Source organism: Sinocyclocheilus grahami, unplaced genomic scaffold (genome assembly GCF_001515645.1).
Source record: "Sinocyclocheilus grahami isolate Dianchi unplaced genomic scaffold, SAMN03320097.WGS_v1.1 scaffold574.1, whole genome shotgun sequence".
In the NCBI taxonomy this organism is placed as follows: Eukaryota; Metazoa; Chordata; class Actinopteri; order Cypriniformes; family Cyprinidae; genus Sinocyclocheilus; species Sinocyclocheilus grahami.
Genome location: NW_015505753.1, coordinates 177,133 through 195,037, shown reverse-complemented (window position 1 = coordinate 195,037; position 17,905 = coordinate 177,133). Strand labels below are relative to the sequence as shown.

Here is a 17,905-nt window from a genome sequence, read left to right as displayed (position 1 = left end):
AAAGGTTTCGAAGCTTCATGAAGCAGTGTTTCGAAAGCGGCCGTCTCTATGATGAGGTATTTTGAATTTTTTTTATTGTTTATCATTTATAAATCACATTTTTGTGTATATGAAATTTAATCTTTGGCTACACTGATAGTTAGATGACTGGCTGTAATTTATGAGCGAGTTTAGCCATCTTCAGTATTCATAACAACCCTTAACGCACACTAAATCCACACTGCTTCGTAGCGGTATTTGAAGTCCAAGTCCCATCATGCATCATGTTCTGGAAATAAAAAAAGATGAGTATGTTTACGTTGGTACAACATTTGCAACTGCTTTTTATCACCACAATTACTCAACTGCATCACCTTTAATGCAGACTACGGAACAGACATTTTAAAAAATTGTTTTAATAAAGTACTGAATTAAATACTGAAAATCAAAATAAAGCTTTGGAAACAACAATCAGTGTAACCCACTGACCAAAGACCGCAGCCCAGAAACATCCTGCACACAGTAAAAACAAGAAGAAAATTGGTAATACATTCACAAGGCTCTGCAACTCTGATGATGATTGAAAGAGGTTACTTTTTTTTTAAGTCTATAATTTTTTTTTTTTTTTTTTATCTGCAAAGTGAATTAAACGTTAAAGGGATAGTTTGCCCAAAAATGTAAATTCTGTTGTAATTTTTCTGTTGTAAAATCATACAGACATTTTTAAACAGAGCCAACTCTATTGGCAGCACTTGCTTTAAGCACCTTTTTCTCAGAGAAAGGAGTGGACTGGATTAGATGATGATGTGAAGCCACTGGCAAACTACCAGGAACAATGTTAATTTCAATTTAAGAGTCCCACTTGATCTGAAAACAACAGCTTGTGTGCGTGTGTGTGTGTGTGTGTGTGTGTGTAATTGCACAAACAGTGCAGAGGATTTGAGATTCTTTAAGAACACAAAAGGGAGTTATACCAACTACACCTTTGATAAAATATTTGTTTTGCGTACCCAATTGAACCAATGTGTTTTACAATGAGTAAGCTCATTTAAAATGTCATTTTTGACAAACACTGATTGTATTTCTTTTTTGTCCCGTTTAAGTGGCGTGGCACTTTAAAATAAATAAAAACTCTATGAAATGGGACGTAAATAACCTGAAAGGAAATATGAACAGAACACACAAAATATGACACTGAATAGTGTCAACTTGTGAAACAACATTTATTTTTCAGTAATATAATAATAATAATAATAATAATAAATGAATTCATACAAATTAAAAAGGATGCCCATTTCCACCTAATGTAAAATGTTCAACATTTATTTATACATTATATTTTATAATTAAATTCTTAATTTAAAAAGATTGGTTTCCCTATATCAAATAAAATAATGCTATGCTGAGATGTTACTTAAAAGCATCCATATACTGTAACTAGTATAAAGGAGGAGTTATGTAACAACAATATATGATATTGGACAAAGATCTGTGGGAAAACGCGTACTGGTACTGGTGTGGCGCACACTTTTATACTGAATGCATTATAATGTAGGTTATATGTATATTCTTAATTAAAATTATTTGTTTCCCTGCTAATTATTTGTTTCCCTATAATAAACATTAAGGCTTTTGTAACGTTGATATTTTACTTAGAAGAATCCATATAACATAAAAGAGGAATTATCTAAAAAACTAAAATATATCATTTAAAAAAATAATAATTAAAAATTGCATTCCAGACGGCTCCTTTAAATAAGCGGTGTCGTAGATCCTTCATGAATGAAGCCACGTGATCAAACATCATATGACGTCTGATGATTTCAGTACAAGAGAAAGCGAATCCGAGCAACAATAACACATTTACACATTTCTCTCAAGCACGCTTTGGATCCTCTACACACAAATACTCGCTCAAACAGAAAGGCCTCTGTTATAACAGGTGAGTCGACTCGATTATTGTTACATCAATTGTGTGACAGTGTTGTTGTGCTGAGTGTGCATGCACGCCTCCACTCACTCTCTTCACATATATATATATATATATATATATATATATATATATATATGTGTGTGTGTGTGTGTATAGTCTATCATATACCTGAAGCAGCTGTATAAACGCACGTGCATTTATTATTCAAAATGCAAACGAGCTGCTGTATCATAAACACATTTAATAAGCGTGGCCGGAGTCAGAGACGCACAGCCTATGGGGATTCCCTCTGTGAATTAGAGGCATTATAGTGACAGCTAGGGGGATGTGCAGAAATGTGCGCGCGCACACACACACGCACACACACATCAGCACAAAGCTGCTGTTTCATCATAAGGGCGCTGTGCGCTTCAGCACCAGGTAGGGCGCGTGTGTTTGTCAATATCAAATGATGCTGTATTCATATATTCATGTCTAAATGGGCGAATGGAATCTTTTATTATCCAGTCTTTCCTTCACATATCTATGACAGGTAAAAATCGGAGTGAAAGAAGGTTTCATTTGTTCGAACGCTATTCATATGTCTTTCCTGCATGCATGAAAAAAAATTATCGCTTTGTTTGTTTTAATCGGATCGTGGATGCTGATTCATCATAATGCTGCTCGGTTCATGCATGCCTCTAGCTCAGGAATCAGTTCCCGGATCTATGTACCGGTATTTGTCCGTGTGATGACTATCTGTTATATTAGTATGACATTCAGAAGCAGATGACTTTTAGTGTGATCTCATTTGCGAGATGTTTAGTAATAAACGTGTGTATTAATCAACGCTGTTTGTTAATGTGCATTGACCTGTTAGAATGCTTGAGTATTTGTCAGTTTTAATTCTGCCAAATGTAAATTCCTGACAAACTTTGATCACTGTCTTAAGATTGATCTAAGGCTCCTTTTCTGAATGTGCTTGCTCTTATGTTACAATACGCATAAAACAGGAGCAGCAGGAGCAGGTTTTTGTTGACCACAATTCTAAGCATCAAGAGCACTCCTGAGTCCTGACTGCCATGAGCATATGTGATCCATATTGAGCTGAAGGTTAGAGTGACACTGTAAAAGCTTTTTTGAATATAGTGCATTACCCATGACTTTATGCCCTGTCTGTACTTTAGGAAAGAAGCATGTAACATTTTACTTCTGATTTATTTTTACAGTATTGCAGTTAAATGTTTGGACACAGCTTTGATATGGCATTGCACTCACTGTATGGTATTGCTATGTCCTGGTTACAAAACAAAAGCTGTTGCAAATTTCCAGCATTATTGCCCTGAAAAACAAAGACAGCGTTCATTAAACACACATTGATAACATGCCCAGTTGTGTAATTAAGTTTAATACATTTTAAAATTTAACTTGCCCTGACCTCATGTGCATGGTAAAAAAAAAACATTTTCATTATATAGTTAAACCTTGTCTGAATGTATGGTAATGTGGTTTTATTGTGTCCATTTGTTTGCCTAACAGCCAACATATCATAATATTTTTGTTTGATGATATTTAATTTTTTTTCAGTTTAAGAGAATTTTGAATGAAGTGCTGTATAGAATCTTTGCTTTTTTGTATGGTACACATTTATGTATTTGGACAAGTTTGTGTAAAAGATCTTTTGACTTAATCAACAATAGCTTGGGCAGACGTAAATCTGCCTTGCATATATAAGGATGCCCTTTTGTGTCATAAACCTCATCTATTCATATGTAATTTCACCTGCCAGAGCAGGTAACAAGAACTGATGAGTTTCTTCATCGAGCAGCAGGGGTTTAGACACCGGCTTTCTTTTGAAAGATGTATGGTCTATCACATGCCTTCTGTAAATCCAGCCTTCCTTTTGCCTGTAATATAGGCTTTGACTGGTATTTCTATTTAACATGAGCTCATGAGCCACTTATTGGCTGAAGCTGTGCTAGGACAGGAGTTGATGCAACCTAAAGAAAGTCTTTAATGAGTGGAGTAGGTGCTCCTCGTATCTTCCAATTCTTATGCCATCTCTGCAGAAATTACAGTCCTTGAAAGAGTCCTTAAGTACAGTGTTATCTGGATGCAGAGCTCTAACAGCACAGGACTCCAGAAAAGATCAATAGGGTTTTGGGGGGGTGTTGGGAGGGGTGTCGATGATGAAACTCGGTGTAAGTGAGGATGTCTTTTTTTTTTTTTTTTTTTTTTTTTACTGCAGTTGTCTTTTGCCTGCTGTTGCTAGGCGTTTTTCTTTCTTTCTTTCTTTCTTTCTTTCTTCGAGATGTAACACTGTGCAAGAATGTTTTATTTTAGTTTTATTCAAAGATGTTCATGTAGAGTAGAATTAATGAGGAGTAAGCCATCAGAGAGCTTAAATTTAACAAACAACTGTGTTTAAAGACATAAATAACTCTCACTGGATGTCACAGAATAGTTTTATTATTCATACCACATTATAGTGCACTCTAATTTAGACTTGTCTGGAGTAAGAATGGAAATAGTATGTAATTTGACAAATTCTGATTTTGGTTCCTTAATTTCAGTTCCTTAAGTTTTCTTTTTCTTTCTCCCACATACATTGCCCTTTCACAAAAGAAAAATGCAGATGTTCAAGAACTCAATTATATATATATATATATATATATATATACAGTGGGTACGGAAAGTATTCAGACCCCAACCTAGATTCACAAAAATTCCAAGCTTCTCTACCCAAGGAAAAAATAGACAGAACGATTCTGGTGGCTTCCACTCTTTTAGCCAACCCAAACTGCTCCAAACGCAAGCTGCTATCCGTGCTCGGTCATCTAAATTTCGCAATGCGAATCATTCCGCAAGGCCGCCCCTTCATCTCTCACCTCCTCTCTCTTGCGTCCTCCGTTCACGAGCTAGATGATCAAATATCTATAACCAATTCATGCCGAGACGAGCTCAGTCTGTGGATTTCCTTCCTTAAACAATGGAACGGCTTATCTTTTTTTTACAGCGATTTGGTCGCTTCTCCCGTTGACATCAAATTATTTACCGACGCCGCCCCCTCCGTCGGTTTCGGTGGTTTTTACCAAAACCGCTGGTTCGCTTCTACGTTGCCTTCCCAGCTGTTAGGTTTACCTCAGCCACTAATATCCTCAGCACTTTTTGAGCTATATCCTATAGTCGTGGCAGCCTTTCTGTGGGGAAAAGAGTGGTCCACCACCAGCATCATTATTCACTGCGACAACGAGGCTACCGTGCACTGCATTAATAAAGGCCGTTCTCATTCACCCGCCTTAATGTCTTTGCTAAGACATCTAATTTGGATCTCGGCTTGCGACCAGTTCATCATAACCGCAAAACACATTCCCGGGTCAAAAAACCAAATAGCTGACTCTCTCTCGTTTTGCCTTCCAGAAATTCAGGCTGTTGGCACCAGAAGCGGAACCACTACCAACCCCAGTACCTCCTTATTCAGAGCTGATATTCCATTGAATCATCCTCTGAGACCTCTTCTCGAGGCTTCACTCGATTCTATTTTTCAAGCCGTTTCCCCCAGAACCTTGCAATCCTATTTTACAGCATGGAAATGCTTCAGAGCTTTCCATTCCACCTACAACCTGCCATTTCCCGATTTTTCCCTACTCTCTTTTCAATCGCCCCTTTTGCCTCAAGTAACGACTGCTCCCGCAGGTACCCTCCTACCTCCGCAGCAGCGTCCGCTCCCGCAGGAACCTCATCTGTATTTCCCTACTGCCACAGCAGCATCTGATCCCGCAGGAGCCTTACCTGTATTTTCCCCAACGCCCACCATTCCCCCTCTCTTCCCCCTCTTTCTTCCGCTACCGGAGCCACCCCAAGCGTGAGCACGCCTCCGCAAGCGGTCCCAGCAGCTGTCTTTCCTACATCTCGCATGCCTGCTCTTCCTTCCGCCATGCCCCTACCCATCCCTCCGACCACTCAGAATCACCCTCTTTAACGCCAGTCCATCCCTGTTCACTCAAACTCCCGACCCACCACGGCTAACCCCCTTTTTAACGTCACCCAAGCCATCTATAATGACCCATCCCAACAGCACCCTGCTCCCGCAGGAGCTTTACCTGTATTTCCCCACTGCCACAGCAGTGTCTGCTCCCGCAGGAGCCTATCTGTATTTCCCCACTGCCGCAGCAGTGTCTGCTCCCGCAGGAGCCTATCTGTATTTCCCCACTGCCGCAGCAGTGTCTGCTCCCGCAGGAGCCTATCTGTATTTCCCCACTGCCGCAGCAGTGTCTGCTCCCGCAGGAGCCTATCTGTTTTTCCCCACTGCCACAGCAGTGTCTGCTCCCGCAGGAGCCTTTTCTGTATTTCCTCACTGCTGCAGCAGTGTCTGCTCCCGCAGGAGCCTTCTCTGTATTTCCCCACTGCCGCAGCAGTGTCTGCTCCCGCAGGAGCCTATCTGTATTTCCCCACTGCCACAACAGTGACCGCTCCCGCAGGAGCCAGCCCATCCCGTTCAGTCGAACCCTTGACCCACCATAGCCAACCCCCCTTAACATCACATAATCCATCCACAACGGCCCATCCCCACCCAAGCCATCCCAACAGCCCCCCGCTCCTGCAGGAGCTTTACCTGTTTTTCCCCACTGCCGCAGCAGTGTCCGCTCCCGCAGGAGCTTTTTCTGTATTTCCCCACTGCCGCAGCAGTGCCTGCTCCCACAGGAGCCCTATCTGTATTTCCCCACTGCCGCAGCAGTGACTGCTCCCGCAGGAGCCTTTATATATATTTCCGCACTGCCGCAGCAGATGTCTGCTCCCGCAGGAGCCTTATCTACATTTCCCCACTGCCGCAGCAATGTCTGCTCCCGCAGGAGCCTTCTCTGTATTTCCCTACTGCCGCAGCAGTAGCCACTCCCGCAGGAGCCTTTTTCTATCTTATCTTATCTTATCTTATCTACCTCTCTCTTTCAGCACGGAACACTTCCACAAAACCTAAACCTTCCCAGTTACTGCCGCAATAAATGTTAACCAAAGGACGTCCAGCACCCCTCTAACATTAAGCCTTGTTTTGGGGGGTCGTAAATGCACGTATCTGGCTGCTGTCCTGTTTTAATTGCTTTTTGGGGGAGCGCTCTCGGGCCGGGCTGAACACCGAGCTCGGACCCCTCTCCCCGGACAGGAGGGGGTGCCCCGGGCTCGGGAGTCTTGCCGAGCTCGGAGCCCTCTCCCTGGACAGCACGCCAAATACGCATAACCTTTATTAATTATAAGAAAGTGCGAACTCGTGAAACTCATTTAAGCTTTGCCAGTTTAAACATTTAAGAGCCAGAGGATTAGCTCGCGAGCAAATCCGCGTCTCAGAACGCGCGCAAATATTAAGCTCTCTCTGAAGTATTGTGTTTGAATGGACAAATTCACACAAAAATTATGTCAAAATGCCAGTGTTGGTAAGTATCCTATAGCAGACATAACCGGCTGAATCTCTTAAAATGACAGCACTCTCTTAAAGGTGCTGATTGTCACCAAGTGGTTGAACTAGGTATTGCAGTCCAAATTCAAAATATTGGAGAGGGTTTTTTTCACCCGGCCCCTCCTCCTCAGACTTGACGCACTAGCAGGTTGCCAGATTGACAACACCAACAGGAAAGAGGGATCAGTGCATTCTCTTAAAATGACAGCACTCTCTTAAAGGTGCTGATTGTCACCAAGTGGTTGAACTAGGTATTGCAGTCCAAATTCAAAATATTGGAGAGGGTTTTTTTCACCCGGCCCCTCCTCCTCAGACTTGACGCACTAGCAGGTTGCCAGATTGACAACACCAACAGGAAAGAGTGCACTTGACCATGAATGAAATGTGTGTTTTCCGCCAACTGGCAACCCGGGGTCCCGAAATACAGTTGGGTAAACTGGCAGTGGGCGGGTATCACAAACCAAAACAGAGACCGACATTCCGGCCCGGAACGTACATTTTCAAAGTAGAATAACTCACTGTAGCATTGTTTTTCAGATAAACAAGTATGTTAACTTAGCATGTTTCTTAAATATCTGCAAACATATTATGGTATTTTTATGCTTTAGTAGAGTCAAAAACTTACATACAGCACCTTTAATATTAATCGAACAGCAACAACAAAGAAATCCCTCACTGCTCTTGATTGAATAGCTTTTGTAACTTTAATGAAGATTAATCTTTAATTTATACAGTCAAATATGCAATGCTGTTTTACCTTTGATTACTTTATTCAATTTCAGTACCTAAAAGCTAATGCTAGACCTACCTAAAAAAAACTGAAAATCTCTATTTATTTTATTTGTATCTTTACTCTATTGTATTTATTTGTGATGTTGCTTGTAGTTAGATTATTGTTATTTTCTTAATTTTTATTTGACAGTATAGTTTTTCCCTAAACATAGCACATACCGAACCGTACCGAAACCATGAACCTAAAACTGTGATACAAACCGAACCATGAAAAAGTTGAACTGTTCCACCCCTAATATATACAGTGGGGAAAAAAAGTATTTAGTCAGCCACCAATTGTGCAAGTTCTCCCACTTAAAAAGATGAGAGAGGCCTGTAATTTTCATCATAGGTATACCTCAACTATGAGAGACAAAATGAGAAAAAAAAATCCAGAAAATCACATTGTAGGATTTTTAAAGAATTTATTTGCAAATTATGGTGGAAAAGAAGTATTTGGTCAATAACAAAATTTCATCTCAATACTTTGTTATATACCTTTGTTGGCAATGACAGAGGTCAAACGTTTTCTGTAAGTCTTCACAAGGTTTTCACACACGTCATTAAAACTTGTTAATTAAATGCATTATAATGCACACATCATGCATCAATTAAATTGTTTATTTATTTTTTTGATTGCTTTAGCTTGTCTCTTTTCAAGTCTTTTCCCTAAGTCCCATTCTCCAAGCACATCTATCCTTCAAGTACATTCTTTCCTCTTTATTCTAATGCTGTTCTAGTATTCAGTTTGTATGATAACTCAGACATTTAGCTCTTAATTTTTGACAGCTTTACTCCACGTCCAAATGTCTCCCCTGTCATTTAAGTCTGGCACGAAATGAGTTTATGAAAGCTTAGTTTTCTCATTCTAGTTTTGCATTTGAAGCCTTACCCATGTGTGTGGCTCCACAATCAATACAGCATTAGAAAGAGACTCTAATCTTTTTACAATGTTTGAGGGTGACTCCAAATGTCAATAATGAATCTAACTTTCATTTCATTACAAATTAAATCTCTTTTCCAAAGTTGGACTCCATTGTTATCACAGCTGACTGATTAGGCTTTTTTCGGGGTTGACTTTGAGAGAATGCTTCTCAAGATCTTCTTGGCAAGCCCCACTAATCTATCACTGCAGTTTCCCCTATCAACAGTGCTACTCTTGTGTTATTGACTGTTAATGGTCCATCATTGCTTCTTCACTGCTAAAAGCATCAGAATAATTAGCATCTCCTTTTCATGCTCTGAATAGCCTCTAGTTTATGGCTTCTCTGCCCTCTGCGCATAAATTGATGCCTGTCTTGAAGAAACACAACCTCAGCCATCAGCCGAGTCTGATTTTTAATTTGCAGTTAAATGGTGCTCGACACATGCAGCTTGTTTGATAATCGACTTGACTCTTTTGAAGGGAGAGATTATTAGATCTGCACACCACTACTTGTTTTCTCTTCTTTTTTTGGTTGTGCTCGATGAGGCATATAAAAAAGAGGTGCTGATCATGCATGACATTAAATATAGGGTTTCTAAGCCAGTGGTAGTCTTAATTAAGGGGCATCATGGCTTCCGAGAGGTCAGCAGGTTGGACAATATCTTGAATGTACATTAATGTGCAGAAACCTCATGGCTTTCACTAAAATATACAAGACTTTTTCCATGATCAAGATCATTGTTCTTCTCACTAGCTGTGCTCTGTGTCATGAGTGGTATTAGTGGTGGGCTTATGGGGCTTAAAGGGATAAAGAAATATATTCACTCTATATCATTCCAAAACTGACTTACTTTCTAAGTCACAGTGTGCATGTGTGTGTGTGTGTGTGTGTGTGTGTGTGTGTGTGTGTCCAAACAGTGTAAGTCAATGTTCTTGACGAACCATTGAAGAACCACCAAACATTCTTCAAAATTTCTTTATTTTTTTGTGTCCCTTGAAGAAATTAAGTGACGTGACATGTGGCCAAGTATGGTGACCCATACTCGGAATTAGTGCTCTGCATTTACCAAAGTGCACACACACAGCAGTGAACACACACACGGAGCAGTGGGCAGCCATTTTTGCTGCGGTTCGGTGCCTTGCTCAAGGGCACCTCAGTCGTGGTATTGAAGGTGGGCGAGAGCGCTGTACATTTACCCCCCACCTACAATCCCTGCCAGTACGAGACTCGAACCCACAACCTTTGGGTTACAAGTCCGATTCTCTAACCTTTAGGCCACGACTTCCCCTAATTCATCAAGTAATAGTCACTTTGGATAAAAGCGTCTGCTAAATTACTAAATGTAAATGTAATTCACACAGGGTGAGAAGACAGGATTTTCATTTTTAATGCCCTAAGTGTTAAATGGCTGATTGTTTCTTTTCCGAGAAGTATGACTTGAGTAAGGAAATCCCTAGAGCTAGTACATGTAGATCATATAAAATAAAAAATTAAAATAACCTACATCATGACTTGAAATGATCGCTTGCTTTATCAGGCACACGGGGTGAACTAGGCCTATCCCTTTAGTTTTAATGCCCTAAGTGTTAAATGGCTGATTCTTTTCCGAGAAGTATGACTTGAGTAAGGAAATCCCTAGAGCTAGTACATGTAGATCATATAAAATAAAAAATTAAAATAACCTACATCATGACTTGAAATGATCGCTTGCTTTATCAGGCACACGTGGAATCTGTGCATCACAGAAAGTCTAATTTTGGCTAATGTGAAGTATAAGCTCTGTTCAAAACTTTTAAAAACCTTTAATTCTGTTGACCTTCCTCAAAAATCAGGACAGGAAAATACTGTAGATTTTTTTAACCTGCTTATTGATGACTTTAGAAATTAAACTGAGAAGAAAGTATTTCAATAAAAATGCATTTGTATCACTTTGCAAGTATCTCATTTAAAGGAGGAGGCCTCATGTCTGAGGAGGAGGGGCCGGGTGAAAAAAACCCTCTCCAATATTTTGAATGTAGACTGCAATACCTAGTTCAACCACTCTGTGAAGGCATAACTTTTATTCTCGCTATAGTATTGTTGTTGCCGCCGCCATGTTGTGAAGGCGCTGTGTTTAGTTGTGAAAGCGAAACTACATTGGTTGGCCTTCCAAAAGAGGACGATATCCGCTTCGTCGTGCCTGGAGCTGATCTGTGCTGGTCGCTGAGGAAATACAACAACTTCGCGCTGTCGATCGCCGGATCGGCTTTCAGCATCATATGACCCTTTAAAGATTCATATCTTTAGATGTAAACAGCATTTGCTGGAGCCGTGGTTTGAATATGGTCAGGCAACAAGGGTTTCTGACAAAGTATTTTATGTTAACGTCAGCATAAAATACATATCAGAAGACTCATCTTGATGAATGTTTTGTACTTTAAATCAGACATTCTAACAAAATCCTACTCTTCTGAATGCACACAATGTTATTAGAAAAATCAACTCTGCACCTTCAAACGTAGATAAGACACTTTGCTTTTCAATGCCTTGGTGTTTAGTATGCAGGAACCAAGTGTGGCTGTGATTTAGAGCCTAGAAGTTGATGCATTGCTTTGTGTGCTACTATGGCTGGTTCATCTTGTTAAGGAGAACTGAAGCTATGAAATATTGCGCTTTTGTGCATTTTCATTTTAATTTGGTCACACTTTAGTTTGGGAACTAATTCTCTCTATTAACTACCACTTTTACCTCAATAAACTCCTAATTTGCTGCTTATTAATAGTTAGTAAAGTAGTTGTTACAGTTAGTTTAGGTGTGGGGTCGGCTTAAGGGATCTAAAATATGGTCATGCAGAATAAGGCATTAATATGTGCTTTATAAGTATTAATAAAGAGCCAGTATGCTAGTAATGTGCATCCTAATAAGCAATTCGTTAATAGTGAGAATTGATCCCTAATCTAAAGTGTTACCTTTATTATTATTTATTTTTTATTTTATTTATTTAATTTTTTGTTGTGCTTGTAAATCTTGTTTTAGTTTTTAAATGTATCATGAAATTAGTAATCAAATTCAAACTGTTAAAGCTATGAAGTTGCAAATACAATTACTAAGTAACTTGCTTATTACATGCCAGTTTACAAAATACAAAATTATTTGCGCTCATTTTAATTCAAGTACAAAATACTGCCATTGACCAATCACATATTCCAGAGATCAGTGTAAAAACTTCAGGAGCAGTGAAATTAGTTTTTCTTTTTTTTCTTTTGTTCTGTAGAGGACGGGTAAATGGGGCAGGTTGGTGTTTCTTTAGCATAGCCCAGCCCAATGGCATCCATCTGTGTACTAGTCCCTGAGGCCTCGGTAAAGGAAGGCAATCATTAACACACAACACAGGGACACAAGGCCACAGCGCTTTTGTTGGCTCAGCATTTATCATATGTATATGTACTGAAATGTATTTATCATTGCATGTATCTCTAGACCTTGCAGGTTCTAAAAATGTATGAATGCTGGCAGGGTTTGAAGGTTGGAAATGATCGCTGTGGTCATTTGAGTTCAGCTACACAGCCTCCTAATTGGTGCCTCGGTTGGGGTCCTTGCTGAGATCAGGGGTTTTTACCCTTCGTTTTGCAAGCTAGCCCAAATGTGCTGATGACACATTTTTCACAAGGCTGTGTCCTCCAGCACCCCCCATGTTCCCTCGCTCTATTTGTTCTTTATTTCCCTCCCTCTCTCTGTCTCTCTCTATTACTTCACCTGCTTTCTTGTAAGTGGCTTCACTCAGCGTTTTCTGTTTTCCTGTGGATCTGATGTCTATTCTCCCCAGATAATCAGCTCTGATTTGTCTGAGTTTTTTCTCTGGTTTTTGTCAGCTATACACTTGTTTGACATCATATGTCACTATTTCTGGGTCTGATCAGATCCCAGAGTAAACAACAAACAGTTCTAATATACAGTAATACTATAGAAAAATCATCCTAACCTTTATCTTCATACCTAAATCTCAGCCGAGCAGACAGTGATTCCAGCCTGGAGACTGTAGTGTACACTGTGAGTTTTAAAAGCTTAGCTTAAATGTGTGCTATGAATAAATAATTGAGATACCTCCTCACTTCTCCTCCTTTAAAACATTTTTTATTTTTTGTGGCAAACTTGTTAATTTGTGGTAAATTTGTCAAACTGCTAGAGGTTTGCAGTTCTTCACTGTTAATGATAAACAATATAACAATGATAATAAACAGTCACTATTGGCAAGCAGTTTTGCAAATATCTAGCTGTCTCTAGTCTGTAGCAAACCCACTACAGATCTATACATTTTAACCATATAAAGCAGGGATCCTCAAATCTGGCCCACGAGATCCACTTTCCTGCAGAGTTTAGCTCTAACCCTAATCAAACACACCTGAGCATAATCACTGTCTTCAGGATCATTAGAAAATCACAGGTAGGTGAGTTTGATCAGGGTTGGAGCTAAACTCTGCAGTGCATTGGCCCTCCAGGGCAAGATTTGAGGAACACTGATCTAAAGTATGTTGTTTCATCCATCGTCACCACCGTCCTAACCTTTGACCCTTACCTTAACTTTGACTGTCTTCTTTATATGTAATTGTGATTTTTTTTTAAATTAAAACTTACAGTACATTTAAAATATAAAAATATTTGGTGAAGCAGAATATTTACCATTATCTTCTGTTGTAAAATACATAATTTGGGGGGTGGGGAATACAATATTATTTTTTATTATATTATATTTTAACATTTATATTTTAAGTTCACACACACACACACAAGCAGGTGATTTCAGCATGTATGGCAGAGCCTGTGTGTTTGGCAGCCGCTGGGGTGGTAGAAAGCCACTGACTCAAAAGGTGTGTGTGTGTGTGTGTGTGTGTGTGTGGAGAGAGAGAGAGAGGCGTGTCTGATAGCTGCTGCTGTCTCTGCCCATGTGACAACATCCCCACTGTGACACATCTGCTTCAATTCTATCCCTGCATGCTCTTCTCAGGGCAACATCTCTGTTGTCTGTCATGATAATAGGGTCTTTGGCTAGGTAAGATATTATTTTTTCCACATTTATGCAGCACTGCTAATCGTCTGGCCTATTTTTTTGTTACAAAAGTTTAATTGCATACAGTATGTTGTGAATGACCCTAACTTTATTAAAGTGTTATCCAAGCGTTTCGATTAGAATAAAACCAGCACTATAATGGGTTTGTCTTTCCAGGATCTGATATTGAGGTATAAATAAAATGTAAATCACATGGGTACACAATTGATACTTGGTTAAATTTTCTGTTTATTGTTGGTTTTGGTTGTTATTTTCCCAGAAGGCAGCAGTTTGGTGCTTCTGGAATGCTTTTGGTTGTTTGTAGTAATCACTTTTCATAGTTAAACCCTGTTGTTTTATGTTTTGTTCTATCTCTGTGCCTTTTGTGCTGTGTCCTGATTGGTGCAGCCACATCCAGTGGTACTTAAAAAAAAAAAAATTTTTTTAAGTAGTTGATGTGTTCTGGGCAAAACGTTAGCAAAGAGAGTTTGATTGTGTAGTGCAGCAGAGTTTGTGTTTGTGAGTTTGTGTTTGTGAGACTTGCTTAGCGAAAGTGTTTATATAGAGAGTTTGTACATGCAGATTGTTTGTTTGGATTAGGATTGGGATTAAATTAAAACTTACAGTACATTTAAAATATAAAAATATTTGGTGAAGCAGAATATTTACCATTATCTTCTGTTGTAAAATACATAATTTGGGGGGTGGGGAATACAATATTATTTTTTATTATATTATATTTTAACATTTATATTTTAAGTTCACACACACACACACAAGCAGGTGATTTCAGCATGTATGGCAGAGCCTGTGTGTTTGGCAGCCGCTGGGGTGGTAGAAAGCCACTGACTCAAAAGGTGTGTGTGTGTGTGTGTGTGTGTGTGTGGAGAGAGAGAGAGAGGCGTGTCTGATAGCTGCTGCTGTCTCTGCCCATGTGACAACATCCCCACTGTGACACATCTGCTTCAATTCTATCCCTGCATGCTCTTCTCAGGGCAACATCTCTGTTGTCTGTCATGATAATAGGGTCTTTGGCTAGGTAAGATATTATTTTTTCCACATTTATGCAGCACTGCTAATCGTCTGGCCTATTTTTTTGTTACAAAAGTTTAATTGCATACAGTATGTTGTGAATGACCCTAACTTTATTAAAGTGTTATCCAAGCGTTTCGATTAGAATAAAACCAGCACTATAATGGGTTTGTCTTTCCAGGATCTGATATTGAGGTATAAATAAAATGTAAATCACATGGGTACACAATTGATACTTGGTTAAATTTTCTGTTTATTGTTGGTTTTGGTTGTTATTTTCCCAGAAGGCAGCAGTTTGGTGCTTCTGGAATGCTTTTGGTTGTTTGTAGTAATCACTTTTCATAGTTAAACCCTGTTGTTTTATGTTTTGTTCTATCTCTGTGCCTTTTGTGCTGTGTCCTGATTGGTGCAGCCACATCCAGTGGTACTTAAAAAAAAAATTTTTTTTTTAAGTAGTTGATGTGTTCTGGGCAAAACGTTAGCAAAGAGAGTTTGATTGTGTAGTGCAGCAGAGTTTGTGTTTGTGAGTTTGTGTTTGTGAGACTTGCTTAGCGAAAGTGTTTATATAGAGAGTTTGTACATGCAGATTGTTTGTTTGGATTAGGATTGGGATTGTGTTGTCTGTGCTTGTTGCATTTGATGTTTTCTGATACTTAAGATTAGTGATTTGATATGAATGATACCTTAAACTTTGCCGCTTGTTGAGGAAAGATGTTGTCACCTTGGAATTTTAAGTTCTATCTGCATTCCTGGTTTTGAGATATTGAGCTTCAAAGTTTTTGCAATCCATATACTTTATAGACAGAACCTTATAGTTTTCTAGATAAAAAGCCCCAAAATGTACACAACTTAAAAAAATCATATAATGTAAATAAGTTGTCACTGAATAGGAATATGTGAATAACTCAATTTCGACAAAAATGTCAGATAAAACCTTAGAATTCCAAAGTGACGATGTGCTGTAGTGAAGTGACATGTGGCCAAGTATGGTGACCCATACTCGGAATTAGTGCTCTGCATTTTTTCACTTGGTGAATAATAAATTAGGTTTAAAAAATCCCATTGAGGAAGACTCACATTGAGGGAGGAGCCTGTGTCATATGTAGAGAGCAGAATATAGTCTTGGAGTAACCACCCAGTTCACCCTATGCTGCATAGTAACAAATGTATAAAACACTTGTTTGTTTTTGCTATGACTTTATTTTTATGACTTTTATGCAATCTGTTGCATCTCTGGTGACAATTTTCAACCAGGCAATTCTATAATGGTTTCAACAAAGAGAAATTAACATATATTCTGTCTTAGAAATTTATTGCATGAATTTAAATTAATTTTGGAATAGATCTTAATGATCAAATCATGTGTGTCTACCCTCTAGACTGAGAAACATCTGTCTGATCTTTGTGAATTCTCTTTTGTATTCACAGACCTGTCGAGTGGGGCAGTGGAGAGTGGCTCTCGTGGTATGACTACTACAAACAAGGGCAACAAAGCACTGAAGGTATGTTCAGGTGATATTTCCAGTAAAAATGCTTCTTAATTTAAATCAGCAGAAGAAGAGTATTAAATCACACAATAAATTTGCTACCATGAACTAAAAATGAGCTATATATTTTACAGCATTGAGAAAGCCAACATACTGATATGCTTTTTAACCTTAAGATTACTATTATTCTTACCCTTCCGTTTCTCACTTAGCGAGAGAACTTTACTGAACATGTGCTGGATAAGGCTCATCACTGCAGCTTGTTTGATATTAAAGATCATTCCAGTTGCCCTCAGTCTCCCCTGGCCTCCTTTCCCTCTCTTCTCTCTTGATCTCGTCCCATGTGGTTCCCTGCAGGTGAAGCGAGAGCCAGGTGAAAATGGCACAAGTCTTACGGATGACGAGCTGGTGTCTATGTCTGTGCGGGAGCTGAACCAGCACTTGCGTGGTCTGTCCAAGGAGGAGATCCTGCAGTTGAAACAGCGGCGGCGCACACTCAAAAACCGTGGCTATGCCGCCAGCTGCCGCGTCAAACGTGTCACACAAAAGGAGGAGCTGGAGAAACAGAAGGCGGAGCTTCAGCAGGAGGTGGAGAAGCTTGCCTCAGAAAATGCTAGCATGAAGGTGGAGCTTGATGTGCTGCGCTCCAAATATGAGGCTCTCCAGAGTTTTGCCAGGACTGTGGCCCGCAGCCCTGTTGCCGCTGCCAGGGGCCCCATCACATCTGTCATAGGGCCCCTCATACCAGGCAAAGTGGCCGCCACCAGTGTCATCACCATTGTCAAGTCCAAAACAGAAGCACGGTCATAATGCACAAAAAGGGAACATTTGTAAGTATATTGGTCAGCGTATTCATCAGGCACAGGGTTACTTATGTTATATGACGTGATAAAATTCAGCAAGATGATCTGCTCTGTGACCATAAAAAATCTAAACAGACAACACTAAAGTCTCTCTGATGTCATTTACAACCCTTGTTGTTAATGAACAACAATTGTTATCAATGTATCATTAATCAGAATATTACACACTTGAGGTTCACAAACATTATTAAAAACATATGCCACATGTACACTGAAAAAAAATTATACTACATTTTTTTTAGGTAAGTGGTTGCAAACAATTTATTTTAGCTACATTTAAAAAAATAATAATGTTGAAAGTTAGTCAACTAAATTTGTTTATTTAAATGTAGCTAAAATAAATTGATTGCAACCACTTACCTTAAAATGTATTAGTAAATTAAATTTTTTTTCAATTTTTTCCAGTGTAGTCACCGTCATGTTGTACCAAACCTGAATGACTTGGTCCATGGAACAC

General features: G+C 39.2%; 1 protein-coding gene across 1 annotated transcript; it reads left to right on the top strand.

The window, feature by feature from the left end:
* Window positions 1-1,804: 1,804 nt before the first annotated feature.
* Window positions 1,805-17,644, top strand: mafga (v-maf avian musculoaponeurotic fibrosarcoma oncogene homolog Ga). The gene is made up of 3 exons (XM_016239730.1): window positions 1,805-1,921; window positions 16,527-16,600; window positions 16,943-17,644. The coding sequence occupies exons 2-3, from the start codon at window positions 16,565-16,567 to the stop codon at window positions 17,393-17,395; spliced, it is 489 nt and encodes a 162-aa protein (XP_016095216.1). The 5' UTR covers window positions 1,805-1,921; window positions 16,527-16,564; the 3' UTR covers window positions 17,396-17,644.
* The last annotated feature ends 261 nt before the right edge of the window (window positions 17,645-17,905 follow it).